The sequence below is a fragment of the Caretta caretta genome, chromosome 12, assembly GCF_965140235.1.
Source record: "Caretta caretta isolate rCarCar2 chromosome 12, rCarCar1.hap1, whole genome shotgun sequence".
NCBI classification, from domain to species: Eukaryota; Metazoa; Chordata; order Testudines; family Cheloniidae; genus Caretta; species Caretta caretta.
Genome location: NC_134217.1, coordinates 18802156 through 18823433, shown reverse-complemented (window position 1 = coordinate 18823433; position 21278 = coordinate 18802156). Strand labels below are relative to the sequence as shown.

General features: G+C 47.1%; 1 protein-coding gene across 1 annotated transcript; it reads left to right on the top strand.

The window, feature by feature from the left end:
• Nucleotides 1–15994: 15994 nt before the first annotated feature.
• LOC125620818 (uncharacterized) lies at nt 15995–18057 on the top strand. The gene is made up of 2 exons (XM_048816983.2): nt 15995–16957; nt 17546–18057. The coding sequence occupies exons 1-2, from the start codon at nt 16375–16377 to the stop codon at nt 18055–18057; spliced, it is 1095 nt and encodes a 364-aa protein (XP_048672940.2). The 5' UTR covers nt 15995–16374.
• Nucleotides 18058–21278: the final 3221 nt, after the last annotated feature.

Below are 21278 nucleotides of genomic sequence, written 5' to 3'. Positions count from 1 at the left end.
TATGCCAACCCCCCAGAAAAAAACGCAGAAATTGGTCTTGTTTTTGCCTTAATTGACTTGTAACTTGCTTGTTGGCTAGTTTTTCGTTTGTAGCTTGGTCCTTATTTGGCTTTTAGCTTGTTGCTTCTTTTTTTCAATTGGCTCAAGCAGGGGGGTGGGGGAAGTCGGATGCACAGCAGGCCCACCACAGTCCCAGACTGCAGACCAAGGGGATCTAGTCACATAGAATGTTGGGATTCTTAGGGATTGGCTTCTTTTGAAATGGGATTAGCTTGATTTTTGGCTTATTGTGAAAGTTGGGGAGCTTATCTACTGCGTGAAAGTTGAGGACCTGATGTGAACATTCACATTCACATTCACAAAGTAAAACATTCCTTCATTCTTGCTATTTACTGAGGAGCAGGAGCCAGCAGAGGCAGCACCTCACCACAGGCAGGAGCCGTGGCAGTAGATGGTGCACAAGAGGAGGTCCCCAGAAAGAGCAGCTGGAGATTGAGCCTGCTCCTACAGTAGCTGTTACTGCCCCCTGCCATATGCCCTGGATACTGGGCTGGTGGGAGCAGGGGTGCTGGAACAATCTGTATAGGGGGAGTGCTGAGAGCCATTGACTGTAAACCCTGTATATATGATGGAAATCACTTCAAGCCAGGGGGTATAGCAGCACCCCTAATTCCAGCACCTATGGCAGGCAGCGCCAGGGTGGAGGAAGAAGCTGAAGCCAATGAGTGGAGTTAGCAGGAGAGATGGGCTGGCTAGTGCTGCAGGAGGGAACAGCAGGCTAGGAGGGTAAGAGCGTGGGGGTAGAGGGAAGAAGGGGTATGCATGGGACATGAATCTCCAAAGATAGGTGAAGAAGAAAACGTTTGGTAACCTCTGCACTAAATAAAACAACTTAAACATATTAAGTGTTTTTCTCCTTTTTCTAAAGCAAATTTCGCTATATAGGTACATACTTAATGTCCATTGCTAAAGAGCCATGCTACATAATGCTATGATCCTGTCAGATTTCACAAGTTACGCTGGTTTGGGCCAGATCAGAATTATGATAAAGGAGCTAGTGTGGCTGTTACTATCTAATTCACCCTGCTACGTTTTCTGGTTTAAGTATTGTCCTGGCTCTTACAGTGATTTGTCTTGATCATGGCAGAGTTTATTTATGGTTGAAAGACAAGGTCCTATACAGGGAGTATTCCCTCTCAAACTCAGCACCCCTTATTTGCCATTCTTTACTTATACAGTAACTCCCCACTTATTGTCCTCTTGCTTAATGTTGTTTTGATCTTATGTCCCCGCTCCATTACAGAACATGCTCCGTTTAAAGTTGTGCAATGCTCTGCCATAATGTCGTTTGGCTGCCTGCTTTGTCCACAGCTGGCAGCCCCCCCCATTAGCTCCCCTACACGCCCCCCCCCAGCACCCCCGACCAGCCAGCAGACCCCATGGATCAGTGCCTTCCCCCTGCTCCCCCCGCCTCCTGCCCACAGCAATCAGCTGATTTGCAGCATTCAGGAGGAAGGAGCGAGGACTTGGCGTGCAAGCTCCCCCTCCCTCCTGAACACCGCAAACCAGCTGACTGCCACAGGCAGGAGGCAGGGGAGGGACAGGGGAGGAGCAAGGACATGGCATGTGGAGTAAACGGGGAGGTGGTGGGGTGGAGAAGAGGTGGGTTAAGTCTGGCTTGCAAATCCTGAGTGATGACGATCCTGACAGGGAACGCAGCTCCAAAGTGATTAGGGGAGTTAGTTATCTAATGACTTGCTATAAAGAAATTTACCAAGAAAAAAAAAAGGGGGAAAGCAAAACAACAATCTCTAGATGTGTTTTTTCGAGTTCAGAAAGTTCAGCAAGAGGAGCAGCCAGACAATCCACCCTCTGACTCCACCACCTCAACCAAGCTTCAAACTCGATGATTATAGTATTAAATTGTTTCTTTAAAATAGTTTAAAACTTATACCTGTATTAAATTGCTTGTTTAAAATGTATATAATGCCTTTTGTCTGGCAAAATTTTTTTTTCCTGGAACCTAACCCCCGCTCCCCCATTTACATTAATTCTTATGGGGAAATTGGATTCGCTTAACATCATTTCGCTTAAAGTTGCATTTTTCAGGAACATAAACTACAACATTAAGTGAGGAAAGGAGTACTTGTGGCACCTTAGAGACTAACAAATTTATTTGAGCATAAGCTTTCAATGAAGTGAGCTGTAGCTCACGAAAGCTTATGCTCAAATAAATTTGTTAGTCTCTAAGGTGCCACAAGTACTCCTTTTCTTTTTGCGAATACAGACTAACACGGCTGCTACTCTGAAACCTGTCATTAAGTGAGGAGTTACTGTACTTCAAGACCTGATGCCTTTCTGATCCAACTCTTGCATAATTTAGTCTTATAGCACCAGACCAGAGGTGGGCAAACTACGGCCCGTGGGCCACATCCGGCCCGCCGGACACTCCTGCCTGGCCCCTGAGCTCCTGGCCAGGGAGGCTAGCCCCCAGCCCCTCCCCTGCTGTCTCCCCTTCCCTGCTCCTCAGCTCACTGCGCTGCCAGCGCAATGCTCTGGGCGGCAGGGCTGCAAGCTCCTGGGGCAGTGCAGTTGCAGAGCCTGGCCTGACCGGTGCTCTGTGCTGCGCAGTGGCATGGCTGGCTCCAGCTGGACGTTGCAGCTGCAGCACCGCCAGCCAATGGTGTTCCAGGCAGCACGGTAAGGAGGTACGGGGGGTTGGATAGAGGGCAGGGAAGATCGAGGGGGCAGGGGCAGGGGGCAGGGGTGTGGATAGGGTCAGGGCAGTCAGATGGCAGGGAAAAGGGGGGTTGAATGGGAACAGGGGTTGGGGGCAGTCAGGAAGGGGGGGTTGGATAGGGCAGCAGGGGGTAGTCAGGGGCAGGGGTTCCAGGGGCAGTCAGGGGACAGGGTGCAGGGGGTGGTGGATGGGGCAGGAGTCCCAGGGGGGCCATCGGGGGCGAGAAGCAGGGTGGGGGTTGGATAGGGGTCGGAGGCTGGGCCATGCCTGACTGTTTGGGGAGGCACAGCCTCCCCTAACTGGCCCTCCATACAATTTTGGAAACCTGATGTGGCCCTCAGGCCAAAAAGTTTGCCCACCCCTGCACTAGACAGTCTCCTCTTGTGTTGTTCCCAATGCAACCAGGTGTGTCTCACATCCTTATGATGATAAACCGTTTGTGGCTCTCATATAGGTTTATTGGACCTGGAGCTACAGCTGGTACCTCATTTCTCCAAGTAGAATTTCACTGGCCTTTCCTGCTCTCAGTTTAGTTTTACTTTTTTCATTTAAACAGACTCATCATTTGATTTATGTTATTTTACAGTCACAGACTTGAAAATGTTATGTTTGGAAAGACAGCACCTTTAGAAATATTATTTTCTCCACAAAGATAGATATCTGCTGTGAATGAACTGGAATGAAATATCTATCAGACAAGCCTTGCAATCTCCAAACATAAATTATTTAAAACCTACCAGACAGAGTCCTTAGTTTCTAAATTCTTGATAAAAGAGGGGAGGGAGGGATTTCTTAAAATAGTTTGTCTTTAAATTTACATGTCACTCATCTAGCTTCTTCCCCTCATCCCAACCTGCCAAACAAATGAACCAACTTCTTCACCTGCCTTCTTTCCTGGAAATATCACCAGCATGGTTAATTGGAACCTAACATGTGAATAGTATACATAACAGTAACTCAGCCAATTCAAACATACTGTAGATATTGACGGTCTATAGCAATATGTACTTGACAACTGAGTCATACAGTTTACAGTAAGGGGTGAGCAAACTATTAAAATACAAAAATCTATCTTTCATACTCTGCTATAGTTTCATGTAATCATAAAAGACAATACGGTAGTAAGGAGGGGAGGAATAGTACTGTATCTACAAGTCTGATTGCCAAGCATCATTCAAATATATTATTTGTGCAGTGATAATGCCAAGGGGCCCCGATCAAGCCCTTGTGGTAGGCGCAGTACTAACACATAATAAAATGTGCCTCCCCAAAGAGCTTGGATCTGTGATGTATACATTATTTTAAGTGAGCTTCCTAGTGGATAGCAGCTCAAAGAGATTGTCCTGTTTCTTATTTAGATCCATGTAAGTAGTTTATCCACATTAGTTTGTTTTAAATCCAAGTTGTGTCTGTTTCTATTGAACTCAGCTGCCTTTTTTATAACTGCATTGTGTCTGTTTCTCTCTTGTTAAAAGCTGAAGTTCACTGATCAGTGAATGTCATAGCATAACTGGCACAATAAAAAGTTTAACAAGAAGACTTTAAGTACCCTCTTCGCCAGAAATAAGGCCTGGATGTTTTTCTTAGCAACTGCTTAGAGAAACTGAAGTACAGATTTGCTCAGGGATTTTTGAGTGATACATTTCAAATCCAACACTTTACGTTTAAAAAAAACAATCCTGAGGCTTTAAAATGTGAAATTAAGTGTTCCAAAAGCACACTGGTTGGCCCTGCTCTTATGCATTTTTAGATTAACAAAAAAAGCACCACAGTGCAGCTTGTCCACTACTTGGAATCTACATGGAATTTGCCCAGGCTATAATGCATTACAACCTGGAACCCAGTCCCTAGACCACAAGATAAAATCAGTTTCAGTTTTTCTTGAGCTGGGACAAAGCTTGAATAGACATTTATTAATAATGCAATGTTTCTATTTTTCTTCTAGTTTAAACACATCATTCTCTGCTATTTTTGAGTCTCCTCTCCCAGGCTTCTATATTCCTCTCATTCACTAGCTTAAATCCTCTAGGCTGAGTATATGTTATGTTATTTAAAAGCTCTTTCTTTTAATTGCTAGAATTTGAGAACAAGTAGAAGTATCAGAATTAGGCTGCATAGACATGAAAGGCTACTTTTATGTCTCCCTCCCTATTTCTTTTTCCTAAAGTATATATCCCTGTAGGATGGTGGACTTGTTAAGGGATATATAACACACACAATACCACATTCACCAAACAAGGACACGCCACCAGAGAAGTAGATCACATTATGGAATGGGACACACAAATATCCTGAGAGAACGTGCTTTAATACAGAAATAAAACCCCCCTCCAACTCCACACCCGTAGTTGTCACCTACCACCGCACATGGAACCCATACCGGGGTATCCTCAAACTACACCTATATTTGGTGGGGACCTCATCCTGAAAGAAATCTCTCCTGATCTCTCCTCTGGCCATTGAACCACCCCCCCAAACTTATCGGAAGCAAGCTCCCCACGGACCAGAACACACTAACTCAAAGCAGGACACAACCCTGCCAGAACAACAGATGGAAAACCTGCAGACATATCTCCACTGCTACGATGATCAACACCCCCCACCTTCCAAGATTGATGGGTCCTACACATGCCTATCACAACATGGTGTACTTCATCAAGTGCACTAAATGCCCCAATAACAAGCATGTAGGTGAAACCAAACAATCACTACACTCAGGGTTTAAATTTGAAGAGATTATTTCATGGAGCCCCAAATGGCCCCTCATTTGGGACTCTGGGTTTCAACTGCAGGGTGGGGAGTGTCTCAGGGCTTTAGGCCCATGAGTGGGGGTGCTGAGGCTCGGGGTTTTATCCTTGTGGAGCACCTTTGGGCTCCTGCCCCACGGAAGGCTCACAGTGCTCAGGGCTTCAGCCACCTGAGAGGTGCTGGGGCTCCTGCGGGTTTGAAAATATTTACAGGAGCTCTGCTCCGGCCAGCTCCAGCTGAATTTAATCCCTGACTACACTCTCAAATGAACTCACACAGGAAAATGATACAAGACAAAAATACCATATCACCTATGGGTGGGCACTGTTCATGAAGCCATCATTCTATATATGACCTATAAGTCCTCATCCTCAAAGGAAACCTGCACAACACTTTCAAAAAACAAGCATGTGAGCTTAAATGCATTAATTTGTTAGACACTAAAAATTAAGATCTTAATAAAAGATTTGTGTTTTATTACAACAATCTGTAACCCATTAATCCCCTTTTTGTCCTGCAACAACAGGGGTGTTAACAGGCCACTTCACCTTGAATAATCCCTTAGAATATGTGCTAACTACTTTTGCCCTTTGCTCTTGTATTTAGTTGTGACACTGTTAGTATGTTTCCCAGACCTGAAGAAGGGCTCTGTGTAGCTTGAAAGCTCGTCTCTCTCACCAACAGAAGTTGGTCAAATAAAAGATAATACCTCACCCACCTTGCCTCTTTAATTTTAAGAAGTGGTAGATTTTGTATGGATGAGAGAACCTCAAAAGTGGATCTGTACAAGCTCATGGAAACCTGCCTGTTTTAGCAAACTAAAACATTACTTCTTTCTCCATTACTTCTTTCTTTTAAAAGTTCTCCAGGTGGGGCATAGAAGAGGCACTTTGTCTCATGCCATGGATAGACAGAAAGTGTAAAAACCAGGCCTACGGATCTGCTTTACAGTCTATGTGCCCAGTCCAGCTAAGTGGTAGGTACCTCCTGCCAGGTACTGTGCAATGTCCCCCCTCATTTACTTTTTTGTGTATGGTAGACATGATTGCCTGAACCCAAGTTACTCCTTCCTCTGCCCCTTCATTCATTCATTCCCTCTGCAAAAACTTACTCTCCCACTTCATTCATTCTGTACATCAATTTCATCATCTCCCTCCCTCCATATCCCACCCACTATTCTTCTCACAATTCCCAGACCCCTTCCTAATTTTTGCCTTGGGGACAGGGGGAAGTTGGAGCCTTGGAAGACATTTTCCATTTCCCTATACTGCCATTCCTGCCTATATGAACCAGAAAGCAATTCCCTTGTGCAACAGGCAGTTACTTGCAGAAGCATGGCTGAGTAACCATATGGCTTATGGGGGGCCTTTGGTACTGAGTATAGTCTGACCCCATTGTCTTTGTGGGGAGTTGAGGATGCTTAGCACCTCACAAAATTGGGCCTGATCTGGTTGCAGCATAGAACAATTTCTAATTCATGGGAAGGAGGAAGGAGATAAATCAGGAGGGGACGTAGCTGCCTAAAATGGAAGAATCAATGCAGTTTCCCATATACTCATATGGGCCACTGAAGGCTGAATACAAGATGGTTACTAACCTTTCTGTAACTGTTGTTCTTCAAGATATGTTGCTCATGTCCATTCCAATACAGGTGTGTGCATGCCATGTGCACCATTGCTGGAAGAATTTTTCCCTTAATGGTATCCCTCGGGTCAACTTTGGTGCCCCCTGGAGTGGAACATGCATGGCACAGTATATAGGCACCTGACGACCCACCGCCGTGTGCCCTCTATATGATTTTATAAAAATATGCTAATGAGTGTGAATATATGTTGGATCATATTAAAGAAGTTCTGTATTAAAATCACAAATGAGTTTGATTCCCCAGAGTTTAAATTCCAGGGTATTACTAATTAAGAGGTCTCTTGGTTTTTGGTACTGTTTCTCTCCCTCTATGTGTGAAACTTGCAAGCTGCTAATTGTGTTAGTACATTCTAAGACAGAGTCTATTCTCAAAGCAATTCACAGAGAGAGAGACTCAAAGCAATACTCTAACAACAGAAACAGCACCCAGAGACTCCCCACCCTTTTGTTGTATTAACAATTGTGATTAAAATAGAGATAGAGGATGTATGTGGATGGATGCTTGGTGTGGATAATAACTGAATGATCAGGGAGGTGCCAGCCTAAGAATCCAGTGTCCATCGGCTGAAGAAGGCGTCAAGTGGAAATAACCAGAGGACCCCCCGGAGGGCAGACTGGAATCCACCCAACAGCCTCAAGAATGGGAGAACCAAAGAACAAGATAACATCTTGGAGCCGTCAGGAATGTGCTATCTGCTGATTGATTCAGCAACAGCATGATGAAGCAATTCCCATAGACTGGCATAGGAAGAAATTCCTTTAAAAATAGACTCTAAAAAGTGAGAACTTTGGGGTCTGATTCTGCAAACCAACTTCCAGGAGCATCAGATGAGCATCTGACAAGGCCCTGCTCCCTCCTCATGTCCAGGCCACCTGGCCAGTGGCTTGGCATGAGCAAGTCTAAGGCTGGTAACTATGATAACAACCTTGCAGAACCTGTGTGTGTGTGTGTTTGTATGAATGAATGTGTGAATAAATATGAGATTGAATGGAATGTTATAACTAGAACTAACTGCTTACTATGATTCTTTCTGTATTCACAATAAATGTGGTATTTTGCCTTTTTCCCTTTAATAAGATCCTGCTGGTTTTTATTTTATTGGTACAACATATAATGTAACTGGGATATGCTTCATGCAAAAGGTCTCTTGTAAGGTATCATTACAAAGTTTATAATCTACTGAATGTATTCATCCTATTTGTATGAATGTATCATTCTCGTATCTGAAACTAGAAATATAAAATATAACGCTGAGGGCCTATTGTAATTATGCAAAAAGTGTGGGCCATTAATGGTGGTTTGGAATCTTGATGGTTCCCATTAACCAGGACAATTGACTGTAGATGGCTCTGTTTTACTGTAAGTCTTCCTGTACACATGTGTGCTGGCAAGTGGGTAATGAAGTCTTACAGTGACATGTGATCGTGTCACCTGAACTGGAATCCATCTTTAACCTGGTGTTTTTCCATTGAGAAGGAAGGGTGGGAACCCAGAGAGGGACAAAGGATTCCCGCCTTATGCAAAAGATATATAAGTGGGTGGAACAGAACAAAGGTGGGGGGCCATCATGAGAAATCCCCTAGCTGCCATCTGAGCTGGAACAAGGGCTGTACTGGGGGAAAGGATTGTGCCCAGACTAGGAAGGCATCCAGTCTGTGAAAGAAATGTATTGAAACATCTCTGAGGGTGAGAGTTTATCTGTATTCAGTTTCATTACAAGTCTAAGCCTACTACAGTGTGTTTTATTTTATTTTGCTTGGTAATTCACTTTGTTCTGTCTGTTACTACTTGGAACCACTTAAATCCTACCTTCTGTATTTAATAAAATCACTTTTTACTTATTAACCCAGAATATGTATTAATACCTGGGGGGGGGAGGGGAACAGCTGTGCATCTCTTTCTAATCAGTGTTACAGAGGGCGAACAATTTGAGTTTACCCCATATAAGCTTTATATAGGGTAAAATGGATTTATTTGGGGTTTGGACCCCATTGGGAGTTGGGCATCTGAGTGTTAAAGACAGGAACACTTCTTAAGACACTGTTAGTATGTTTGCTTTCAATTAAGCCTGCAGTTTTGGGGCACGTGGTTCAGACCCTGGGTCTGTGTTGGAGCAGACTGCCATGTCTGGTTCAATAAGACAGGGTGCTGGAGTCCCAAACTGGCAGGGAAAGCAGGGGCAGAAGTAGTCCTGGCACATCAGTTGGCAATCCCAAGGGGGTTTCTGTGATCCAACTCATCACAGTGGCGCAGTATATAGGTACCTGCTGACCCACTGCCTCTTCAGTTCCTTCTTGCTGGCAACTCCAACAGAGGGGTAGGTGGGCAGGTTGTGGAATGGACATGAGCAACACATCTCGAAAAACAGTTACGGAAAGGTTAGTAATAGTCTTTTCTTCGAGTGCTTGCTCATGTCCATTCCAATATAGGTGATTTCCAAGCAGTCAGGTGGTGGGATCAGAGTTTCTGTGAGACATGGACTGAAGGACCGCTGCACCAAAGGCTGCATCACGTCTCATCTGTTGAGTAGGGGCGTAATGTGCCATGAACATGTGGATGGAAGACCAGGTCACCCCCTTGCAGATATCTACAACTAGAACATGATCCATGAATGCAGCTGATGAGGCCTGCAATCTCATGGAGCTTGCTGTTAAGCATGGGGGAGACACCTTTGCCAGGTCATAGCATATGTGGATGCAGGAAGTTATCCAGGAAGAGATCCTCTGCACCAAGACCGGGCTGCCCCCTTTCTGTAACAGCAATGAATAGCTGGGTGGACTTTCGAAAGGGTTTGGTCCTCTCTATATAAAAGGCCAGAGCACGTCTAACGACAAGAGAGTGAAGCCTCTGTTCCTGTTTATTTGCATGGAGCTTAGGAAAGATGTTATTACTATGTGGAAATGAGAGATCACTTTCAGAAGGAAGGACAAGTGTGGACGAAGCCAAAAACATTGTCCTAGAAGAAGACCATGTAGCGTGGTTCGGATGTGAGGGCCTGGATCTCTGAAACCCTCCTGGCCGAGAAAGGCCAGGAGGCCACCAGAAAGGCAGTTTTTCAGGATAAATAAATCAAGGAACACATTGCTAATGGCGCAAACGGCAGTCCTGTCAACCAAGATAGCAACTGGTTGAGATCCCAAGGAGGCAGAGGCTGATACACCTGCAGATACAGGCGCTCCAAGCCCTTTAAGAACCAAGGGTTAATCAGGTTGGAGAACACCGATCTGCTGTTCACCAATGGGTGGAATGCTGAGACTGCGGCTAAATCTGATGGAAGATACTGTCTGACCTTCCCTCTTCAGGTGAAGCAGATAGTCCAGGATAAAGGAAAGTGTGGCCTCCAAGGGAGGGACTCCCTTCTGAAGTGACCAGAGTGAGAACTTCTTGCTAGATAGGCTGTTCTGGTTGACTGCTTTCTACTACCCACAAGGACTGCTTGAACCGGTGCCAAGCAGCCCAGTTCCATTTAGCTCAGACCACAGAGATGCCAAGCCGTCAGATGCAGGGATTCCAGATTTGGGTGGAGCATGTGGTTGTGGTCCTGGGAGATCAGATCTGGCCACATCAGAAGACCAACTGGGTATCTATCAAAAGGTCCAGGAAGGTTATGAACCAGCTGGTGCAGCCACATGGGAGCTATGAGAATCAAGTGTGCTTTGTCCCTTTTGGACTTTGAGGAGTACTGTGTGGATGAGGGGTGTGGGAGGAAAGGCATAAAGGAGCCTGCCCCCCATGGCAGATGGAAGGCATCTGAGAGGTAGCCTGGCTGTGCCCCAGATACGAGCAGAACTGGGGGAAATTTCCTGTTGCTTCTGGTTGCAAACAGGTCCCGCTGGGGAAACCCCCACTTCTGGAAAATAGCCTCCAGGATGTCCGGCCAGAGAGACCACTTGTGATGACTGGTGAAGGATCTACTCGGGTAGTCTGCTAGCCCGTTCTGTGAGCCCAGAAGATAAGCGGCCTCCAGGTGAATGGAGTGGGCTATGCAGTAGTCCCAGAGCTTCAACACCTCATGGCACAGGGGAGAGGATCAGGCTCCCCTTGCTTGTTTATATAGAACATTGCTATGGTCGTCAGGGAGAACTGACACACATCTGCCTTGGCACTTGAGGCAGAATGCTTGGCAGGCAAAGAACCCTGCCCTCAGTTCCCTGACATTGATATAAAGGTGTAACTCCTCTGGTGTCCAGAGACTGTGCGTCCTGAGAAGCCCCAGGTGGGCTCCCCGCCCCATATCTGAGGAGTCTGTGACTAGGTCTACCGAAGGTGCAGGTCTTGCAAAGGGAATGCCGGCACACACTATGCCTTTATCCACCCACCACTGAAGGGCTTTGAGAGTTGTTGGAGGAAGAGTAACTACTCTGTCTAGCGGGTGATGATCTGGTATGTATACCGATGCCAACCATGGTTTGAGAGCATGGAGTCTGAGACATGCATGCTGCACAACGTACGTGCTAGAGGCCATATGCCCCAGGAGCTTTAGGCAGTTCCTTGCTGTAGTGGTGGGGTATGCTTTCAGGCTTTATATAAGAGCTGAGATGGCCCTGAAGTGGCTCTCCGGTAGGGAGTCCCTTGCCCAATTCGCATCAAGAACCACTCCTGTGAATTCTATCCTCTGGACGGGCGTGAAGGTGGACTTCTGTTCATTGATCAGGAGACCCAGGCTCTTGAAAGTGAACAGTATGAAGACCAGTGTTATTGCACTAGTACCTTGGACTGACCTCTTACCAGCCAGTCGTCCAAGTAAGGATAGACCTGCACCCATCTGCTCCTGAGGAAGACTGCCACTACTAATAGGCCGAAGTGTAGAACCATGAACTGATAACTTTGGTTTGTGGTAAACGCAAACCACGATCTTCTGTGGCCTCAGAGGATAGCTATATGGAAGTAAGTGTCTTTTAGATCAAGAGCGGCATACTAATCTCCTGGATCTAGGGAAGGAATAATCGAGGCAGGAAATATCATGAGAAACTTCAACATCTTTAAGAACTTGCTGAGGTTTCTGATGTCTAGGATAGGCCTGAGATCCGCATTGGAGGTTGGGATCAGGAAGTAGCGGGAGTAAAACCCCTTCCCTCTTCGCTCCATAGGAATCTTCTCCACTGCCCCTGCCTTTAGGAGTGTGATTGCATCTCCTGACTCAGGAGATTTTTGTGAGAAGGGTCCCTGAAGAGGGACAGGGAAAGGGGGGGAAATGAGAGGAGGAAATAAATTGCATTGTGTATCCCACTTCTACTGTGCAGAGCACCCATTGGTCAGATGTGATGTTGCCCCATGCCCAGTAACAATAGGATAAATGGTCCACAAACATAGGGGTAAGATCCAGGTTCTTGACTTGTACACACCCTCAGGCACACCCTCAAAAGTTTTGCTTATTGCCTGACAGTTGTTTCGCGGGTGCAGATGTTGAGGCTGCAAAGGAGTGAGGCGCCTGTCTTTTCCTGAAACCCCAATTTCTCCTCTGCCCAAAGTCTTGCCTCTGATGAGACTGGTAAAAACGGCCCATGGGCTGCAATTTATAATGTTTCCAAGATGGGGCCAGAGTGTGGAGGCTCAACAATTTCAAGGTTGCCCTTGATTTTTTCAACTATGCAGCCAGGCATCTGTTTGTTCAGAAAATAAGGACTGTCCTTCAAACAGGGGATCCTGGACTGTCTGCTGGACTTCATAGGGGAGGCCCAATGACTGAAGTCAAGAACTTCTTTTCATTACAACTCCAGTGACCATCGCCTGGGCTGCTTCATCTGCAGCGTTTAGGGCTGCTTGGAGGGATGCCTTGGCTATGGCTCTACCCTCTTCTGCCATGGCCGCAAACTCTGCCCTAGAGTTAGATGGCAGGAGCGCTTTGAATTTCTGGACTGCTGACCAGGAATTAAAATCATAGTGACTAAATAGAGCCTGGTGATTCACAATCCTTAGCTGGATGCCCCCTATGGAGTAAATTTTCCTCCCAAGGAGGTCCAGCTTTTTGGCCTTTTTAACTTTCAGTGATGGACCCTGTTGCTCTTGCCTCTCCTTCTCAGGGGCAGGAACAACCAAGAAGCAAAATGGAGGATAAGTGAACAGATATTCATAACCCTTATGGGGAGGGAGAAATACTTCCTCTCCACCCATTTGGCTGTAGGCTGAAGAGAGGCTGGGGTGGGCCACAATGCCCTTATGGGCTGTAGGATGGCCTCTTTCATGGGCAGTGCAACTCTTGCTGGCCCTGAAGAAGTCAAAATGTCTACCAAAGCCAGAACGGTGGCCAGCATCTAGGCGAGGTGTGGAGCTGCTGCTGCGAGTGTGACCTCAGTTCCGAGTTTTCTGACAATGAGAGGGATGGGAGGCAGTGCCTTGCCATCTTTGTCGGCTTGCTCAGGACTGGTGCTTGCTCTCTTATGGCTGGGCCCTGCAGTGCCAGACTTGTTCCTTGCAGGCCTTGGTTCAGATAACGTGGTGCCAGGAGGGTTAGGAGGTTCCGCAACACCTTGCATGCCTCTGATGTTGATGGTACTGCCAGGTCATGTCCCCTTCTTGGCTCACCCTGTGTGGAGAGTGCCTTGATACCGGACTTGATGGTTACCCTCCCGAGGCCAGAGTCAATGGAGCCGGTTGAGTTGCACCTGATTGAGAGTGGTCCACCATGGATCACACTCTCTCCATAGTCTTTCTTGAGGGGGAACGCCCTTATTCAGACTTCTTTGTTCACTTCTTCAGCACTGGTGATGGGGAACAGTTCTGTGTCATCGACACTGACTTCTTGGGCATCAGAGAAGCATGCTGATGTCGAGAGGAGGCCGGCGCCGGGAAGCCCAGACTATGCTGGGTGTCCCAAATGGATGCTGGCGCACTCCTGGTAGAGGAAGCGCTCAGTGCCAGGTCAGGTTGCTGCTCTGAGGTGCGACAGAGTGCCATCTCCATAAGTAGGAATTTCAGTCTATTGTCTCACTCTTTTTTGGTTCTTGGTTTGAAGTTCCTACAGATCCAGCACTTATCTTTAGATAAGACCCTCTCACAGGCACTTCCAACAGCTCTTATGAGCGTCACTAAGTGGCATGTTCTTGCCAGCATTCTGCACACTGCATGCCCTGGGGCCCAGGCAGGAGAGCCCCACAGGGCAGGTGCTTATCAGAAAACTAACTATTTACACTTATCTATAATCTATTTACAGGAAGAAGACCACAATGGGGATCCCTTGTTGAGCAAGAGGTAAGAGCATTCCAGCAACCACCACAGACAGAAAGAAAGAACTAAAGGCGGCAGGTCAGCAGGTGCCTATATACTGTGCTATGAAGGCGCCACTCCAGGGGGCACCAGAGTCGACCCAACAGACACCACAAAGGGAAAAAAGTCTTCTGGCGATGGTGCATGCTTTGCACGCACATCTATACTGGAATGGACAAGAGGAAGCACTTGAAGAACTGTATCTAAACAGGTTTCAGAGTAACAGCCGTGTTAGTCTGTATTCGCAAAAAGAAAAGGAGTACTTGTGGCATCTTAGAGACTAACCAATTTATTTGAGCATAAGCTCATAAGCTTATGCTCAAATAAATTGGTTAGTCTCTAAGGTGCCACAAGTACTCCTTTTCTTTTTGTATCTAAACAGAGTCCAAGCTGGGTGGGTGAAAGGACACATGGGTTCACACTGCTGCAGTTCTGCTGTTCTAAATCTTTGCAATTCTTCAAACTTGGAAGCCCATTCTGATTAATAATTGAAGTAGGATACAGTTGAATAGTGGGTAGACAACAAGGGGAACAGTTTACACTAAAGCTGATCAGAAAACTAGATTTTTTAAAGTCCATTTTTGTTGAAATTTTGTTTTGTTAGAAACTATTAGAAAAAACTGTTAGAAAAGCTATTCCTTTCTGCTATCTGGGTAAAGGAAGTGGGAATCTCAGCCTCTCAGCTGCAGCTCCCAAGATAGGTACACATCACATTCCCAGACAAACTCTCTCACATAGAGGATGCTACTCAACAGGGTACTTTAATACAGAACCATCACCTTCAAATTCTGGATTACAGTGACAGTTAAAAGGTGTCATGTTCACAGACAGACATTTCAAATAGCTCAATTCAATTCAGAAGCCATGAAATTAATACAATTTAAAACTGACTCCAAACATGACATTTTTACTAAATTCACTTAATTTTAATCTGTTTCTTTGACATGAATCTTCACTCTCATTCTCCCCCCACTAAACACACCCTGTTTGATATAGCATTTCTGCTTCTAAGTAATGTTGCACAAAGTTGTTTTATGTTTAAAAAAAAAGTAGACTGCCAGATTTTTAAAAAGTGCCCTGAAGTGTTTTTCCTGCTATTGTGTTCGCACAGGGCTGGGTAAAGCAGTAAAGGACCCTTTTCTAGGTGCTGGGAAACTGTGGCAGCTTGGAATCTGTAAACCTTCTGACATCTAATGTCTGACTTTATTTTATGCTCAAATAAACTGGTTAGTCTCTAAGGTGCCACAAGTACTCCTTTTCTTTTTGACTTTTTTTAAACTTTCTCAGTGGGGGTGTTACAAATTTGACATAATGAGCTCAAGATCCCTGTGGTGATATCATTGGAAATTGGTCATTCTGCTTTTGTAATGTCTGTATGTCTCATACTATACTCTGTACTTTAAACCACTTTTGTTTATTGTATATTCAGCTTATGTCTAGGGGAATCCTGTGATGCTGTGCAATATTTTGGGGTGTAGCACCAATCTTTTAACATTGGAAGCACAACCAACAGTTTTCCACAGAAAGAACTTTGGTCAAGCTTCCCTTGCTGGAAGAAGAGCTGTGTTCACCAAGATTGATATAACCTGACCCTTTTCTGAATAATATTACTCCTGACAGAATTCAACTCAATTCAGCCCAGGCAGTGCATTTGTTTCAGCGTGCCTGGAGCAGCTTCAGCCCTGGTCTACACTAGGACTTTAGGTCGAATTTAGCAGCGTTAAATCGATTTAAACCTGCACCCGTCCACACAATGAAGCCCTTTATTTCGACTTAAAGGGCTCTTAAAATCGATTTCCTTACTCCACCCCTGACAAGTGGATTAGCGCTTAAATCGACGTTGCCGGCTCGAATTTGGGGTACTGTGGACACAATTCGATGGTATTGGCCTCCGGGAGCTATCCCAGAGTGCTCCATTCTGACCGCTCTGGACAGTCCTCTCAACTCAGATGCACTGGCCAGGTAGACAGGAAAAGAACCGCGAACTTTTGAATCTCATTTCCTGTTTGGCCAGCGTGGCAAGCTGCAGGTGACCATGCAGAGCTCATCAGCACAGGTGACCATGATGGAGTCCCAGAATCGCAAAAGAGCTCCAGCATGGACTGAACGGGAGGTACGGGATCTGATCGCTGTTTGGGGAGAGGAATCCGTGCTATCAGAACTCCGTTCCAGTTTTCGAAATGCCAAAACCTTTGTGAAAATCTCCCAGGGCATGAAGGACAGAGGCCATAACAGGGACCCGAAGCAGTGCCGCGTGAAACTGAAGGAGCTGAGGCAAGCCTACCAGAAAACCAGAGAGGCGAACAGCCGCTCTGGGTCAGAGCCCCAAACATGCCACTTCTATGATGAGCTGCATGCCATTTTAGGGGGTTCAGCCACCACTACCCCCGCCGTGTTGTTTGACTCCTTCAATGGAGATGGAGGCAATACGGAAGTAGGTTTTGGGGACGAAGAAGATGATGATGAGGAGGAGGTTGTAGATCGCTCACAGCAAGCAAGTGGAGAAACCGGTTTTCCCGACAGCCAGGAACTGTTTCTCACCCTGGACCTGGAGCCAGTACCCCCCGAACCCACCCAAGGCTGCCTCCTGGACCCAGCAGGCGGAGAAGGGACCTCTGGTGAGTGTACCTTTTAAAATGCTATACATGGTTTAAAAGCAAGCATGTGAAAGGATTACTTTGCCCTGGCATTTGCGGTTCTCCTAGATGTAGTCCTAAAGCCTTTGCAAAAGGTTTCTGGGGAGGGCAGCCTTATTTCGTCCTTCATGGTAGGACACTTTACCACTCCAGGCCAGTAACACGTACTCGGGAATCACTGTAGAACAAAGCATTGCAGTGTATGTTTGCTGGCATTCAACCAAAATCTGTTCTTTATCTCTCTGTGTTATCCTCAGGAGAGTGAGATATAATTCATGGTCACCTGGTTGAAATAGAGTGCTTTTCTTCAGGGGACACTCAGAGGAGCCCATTCCTGCTGGGCTGTTTGCCTGTGGCTAAACAGAAATGTTCCCCGCTGTTAGCCACAGGGAGGGGAGAAGGTTGAGGGGGTAGTCACGCGGTGGGAGGAGGCAAAATGCGACCTTGTAACGAAAGCACATGTGCTATGTATGTAATGTTAACAGCAAGGTTTACCCTGAAAGAGTGTAGCGACTGTTTTATAAAATGTGTCTTTTTAAATACCGCTGTCCCTTTTTTTTTCTCCACCAGCTGCATGTGTTTCAATGATCACAGGATCTTCTCCTTCCCAGAGGCTAGTGAAGATTAGAAAGAAAAAAAAAATACGCACTCGCGATGAAATGTTCTCCGAGCTCATGCTGTCCTCCCACACTGACAGAGCACAGACGAATGCGTGGAGGCAAATAATGTCAGAGTGCAGGAAAGCACAAAATGACCGGGAGGAGAGGTGGAGGGCTGAAGAGAGTAAGTGGCGGGCTGAAGCTCAAATGTGGCGGCAGCGTGATGAGAGGAGGCAGGATTCAATGCTGAGGCTGCTGCAGGACCAAACCAGTATGCTCCAGTGTATGGTTGAGCTGCAGCAAAGGCAGCTGGAGCACAGACTGCCACTGCTGCCCCTCTGTAACCAACCGCCCTCCTCCCCAAGTTCCATAGTCTCCACACCCAGACGCCCAAGAAAGCGGTGGGGGGGCCTCCGGCCAACCAGCCACTCCACCACAGAGGATTGCCCAAAAAAAAGAAGGCTGTCATTCAATAAATTTTAAAGTTGTAAACTTTTAAAGTGCTGTGCTTAAAGTGCTGTGTGGCATTTTCCTTCCCTCCTCCACCACCCCTCCTGGGATACCTTGGTAGTCATCCCCCTATTTGTGTGATGAATGAATAACGAATGCATGACTGTGAAGCAGCAATGACTTTATTGGCTCTGCAAGCAATGATTAAAGGGAGGAGGGGCGGGTGGTTAGCTTACAGGGAAGTAGAGTGAACCAAGGGGCGGGGGGTTTCATCAAGGAGAAACAAACAGAACTTTCACACCGTAGCCTGGCCAGTCATGAAACTGGTTTTCAAAGCTTCTCTGATGCGTACCGCGCCCTCCTGTGCTCTTCTAACCGCCCTGGTGTCTGGCTGCGCGTAACCAGCAGCTAGGCGATTTGCCTCAACCTCCCACCCCGCCATAAACGTCTCCCCCTTACTCTCACAGATATTGTGGAGCACACAGCAAGCTGTAATAACAGTGGGAATATTGGTTTCGCTGAGGTCTAAGCGAGTCAGTAAACTGCGCCAGCGCGCCTTTAAACGTCCAAATGCACATTCTACCACCATTCTGCACTTGCTCAGCCTGTAGTTGAACAGCTCCTGACTACTGTCCAGGCTGCCTGTGTACGGCTTCATGAGCCATGGCATTAAGGGGTAGGCTGGGTCCCCAAGGATACATATAGGCATTTCAACATCCCCAACAGTTATTTTCTGGTCTGGGAATAAAGTCCCTTCCTGCAGCTTTTGAAACAGACCAGAGTTCCTGAAGATGCGAGCATCATGCACCTTTCCCGGCCATCCCACGTTGATGTTGGTGAAACGTCCCTTGTGATCCACCAGAGCTTGCAGCAGTATCGAAAAGTACCCCTTGCGGTTTATGTACTCGGCGGCTTGGTGCTCCGGTGCCAAGATAGGGATATGGGTTCCGTCTATAGCCCCACCACAGTTAGGGAATCCCATTGCAGCAAAGCCATCCACTATGACCTGCACATTTCCCAGGGTCACTACCCTTGATATCAGCAGATCTTTGAATGCGTGGGCTACTTGCATCACAGCAGCCCCCACAGTAGATTTGCCCACTCCAAATTGATTCCCAACTGACCGGTAGCTGTCTGGCGTTGCAAGCTTCCACAGGGCTATCGCCACTCGCTTCTCAACTGTGAGGGCTGCTCTCATCTTGGTATTCATGCGCTTCAGGGCAGGGGAAAGCAAGTCACAAAGTTCCATGAAAGTGCCCTTACGCATGCGAAAGTTTCGCAGCCACTGGGAATCGTCCCAGACCTGCAACACTATGCGGTCCCACCAGTCTGTGCTTGTTTCCCGAGCCCAGAATCGGCGTTCCACAGCATGAACCTGCCCCATTAGCACCATGATGCATGCATTGTCAGGGCCCATGCTTTCAGAGAAATCTGTGTCCATGTCCTGATCACTCACGGGACCGCGCTGACGTCGCCTCCTCGCCCGGTATCGCGTTGCCATGTTCTGGTGCCGCATATACTGCTGGATAATGCGTGTGGTGGTTAATGTGCTCCTAATTGCCAAAGTGAGCTGAGCGTCCTCCATGCTTGCCTTGGTATGGCGTCCGCACAGAAAAAAGGCGCGGAACGATTGTCTGCCGTTGCTCTGACGGAGGGAGGGGCGACTGACGACACGGCTTACAGGGTTGGCTTCAGAGAGCTAAAATCAACAAAGGGTGTGCCTGTACATCAAGGAGTATTTCAGGCAGGACTGCATGGAGGGTTCCAATAAGAAATGGTGCACCTAAGTTATCGTTGTTATTGGAACAAGGAGGTTAGCCTGGCCTCTGATTGATACATGGCTAGATTTACCTCGCTGCACCTTCTCTGTGAGTGACTGCAGTGTGATCTAGACAGGGGAGGAGGCAAATGAGTACAAAACAAATCTGGTCTATTTCTTGTTCTGACCCACTCCATCTATCTTTTACATCTTTGGCTGGCAGCAGATGGTGCAGAAGGACTGCATGCCATCCACATCTCATGGCTGCTCGGCAGAAGATGGTACAGTACGACTGCTAGCCATCTTCATCTCTTGCCTGCCTGGCATAAGATGGTACAATACAACTGCTAGCAATCCTCATCTCTTGCCTGCCTGGCAGAAGATGGTACAGTACGACTGCTAGCAGTCCGTATCGCCTGCCCGCTCACCATAAGACTGTTCAATAGGACTGACTGCAGGACTAAAGAGAATGACCTGGTCAAGTCACTCCAAATTTAGTCCCTGCGCCCATGTCTGCCCCGGCGCTCCCAGCCGACGTGGCCAGGAGCACCTCGGACACGACGAGGACGACTACCAGTCGTATTGCACCGTCTGCTGCCAGAAGGCAATGGGTTGCTGCTACTGTGCAGCAATGCCGTACCGCGTCTGCCAGCACCCAGGAGACATAGGGTGACGGTTACCTGAGCTGGCTCCATGCTTGCTGTGGTATGGCGTCTGCACAGGTAACTCAGGAAAAAAGGCGCGAAATGATTGTCTGCCCTTGCTTTCACGGAGGGAGGGAGGGAACGGGGGCCTGACGACACGTACCCAGAACCACCCGCGACAATGTTTTAGCCCCATCAGAGTGCTCCATTGTGACTGCTCTGGACAGCACTCTCAGATGCCCGATCGTTTGCCATTGCTCTGATGCTGGGAGGGGCGCTTACAGGGTTGGCTTCAGGGAGCTAAAATCAACAAAGGGGGTGGCTTTACATCAAGGAGTATTTCAGGCAGGACTTCACGGAGGGTTCCAATAAGAAATGGTGCACCTAAGTTATTGTCCTTATTGGAACAAGAAGGTTAGCCTGGCCTCTGATTGATACATGGCTAGATTTACCTCGCTGCACCTTCTCTGTAAGTGACTGCAGTGTGATCTAGAAGAATGAGTCCCCTAGACAGGGGAGGGGGGGAAGCAAGTGAGTACAAAACAAATCTGGTCTATTTCTTGTTTTGATCCACTCCATCTATCTTTTACATCTTTGGCTGGCAGCAGACGGTGCAGAAGGACTGCATGCCATCCACATCTCATGGCTGCTCGGCAGAAGATGTACAGTACGACTGCTAGCAGTCCGTATCGCCTGCCCGCTCACCATAAGACGGTTCAATAGGACTGACTGCAGGACTAAAGAGAATGACCTGGTCAAGTCACTCCAAATTTAGTCCCTGCGCCCATGTCTGCCCAGGCGCTCCTGATCGACCTCACAGAGGCGACCAGGAGCACCTCAGACATGACGAT

Bases quoted from the DNA above. Each gene is read 5' to 3' on its own strand.
- LOC125620818 (XM_048816983.2), top strand. From the start codon at position 16,375: ATGCAGAGCTCATCAGCACAGGTGACCATGATGGAGTCCCAGAATCGC. The intron at 16,958-17,545 runs GTGAGTGTACCT...TTTCTCCACCAG, and splicing joins AGGCGGAGAAGGGACCTCTG to CTGCATGTGTTTCAATGATC.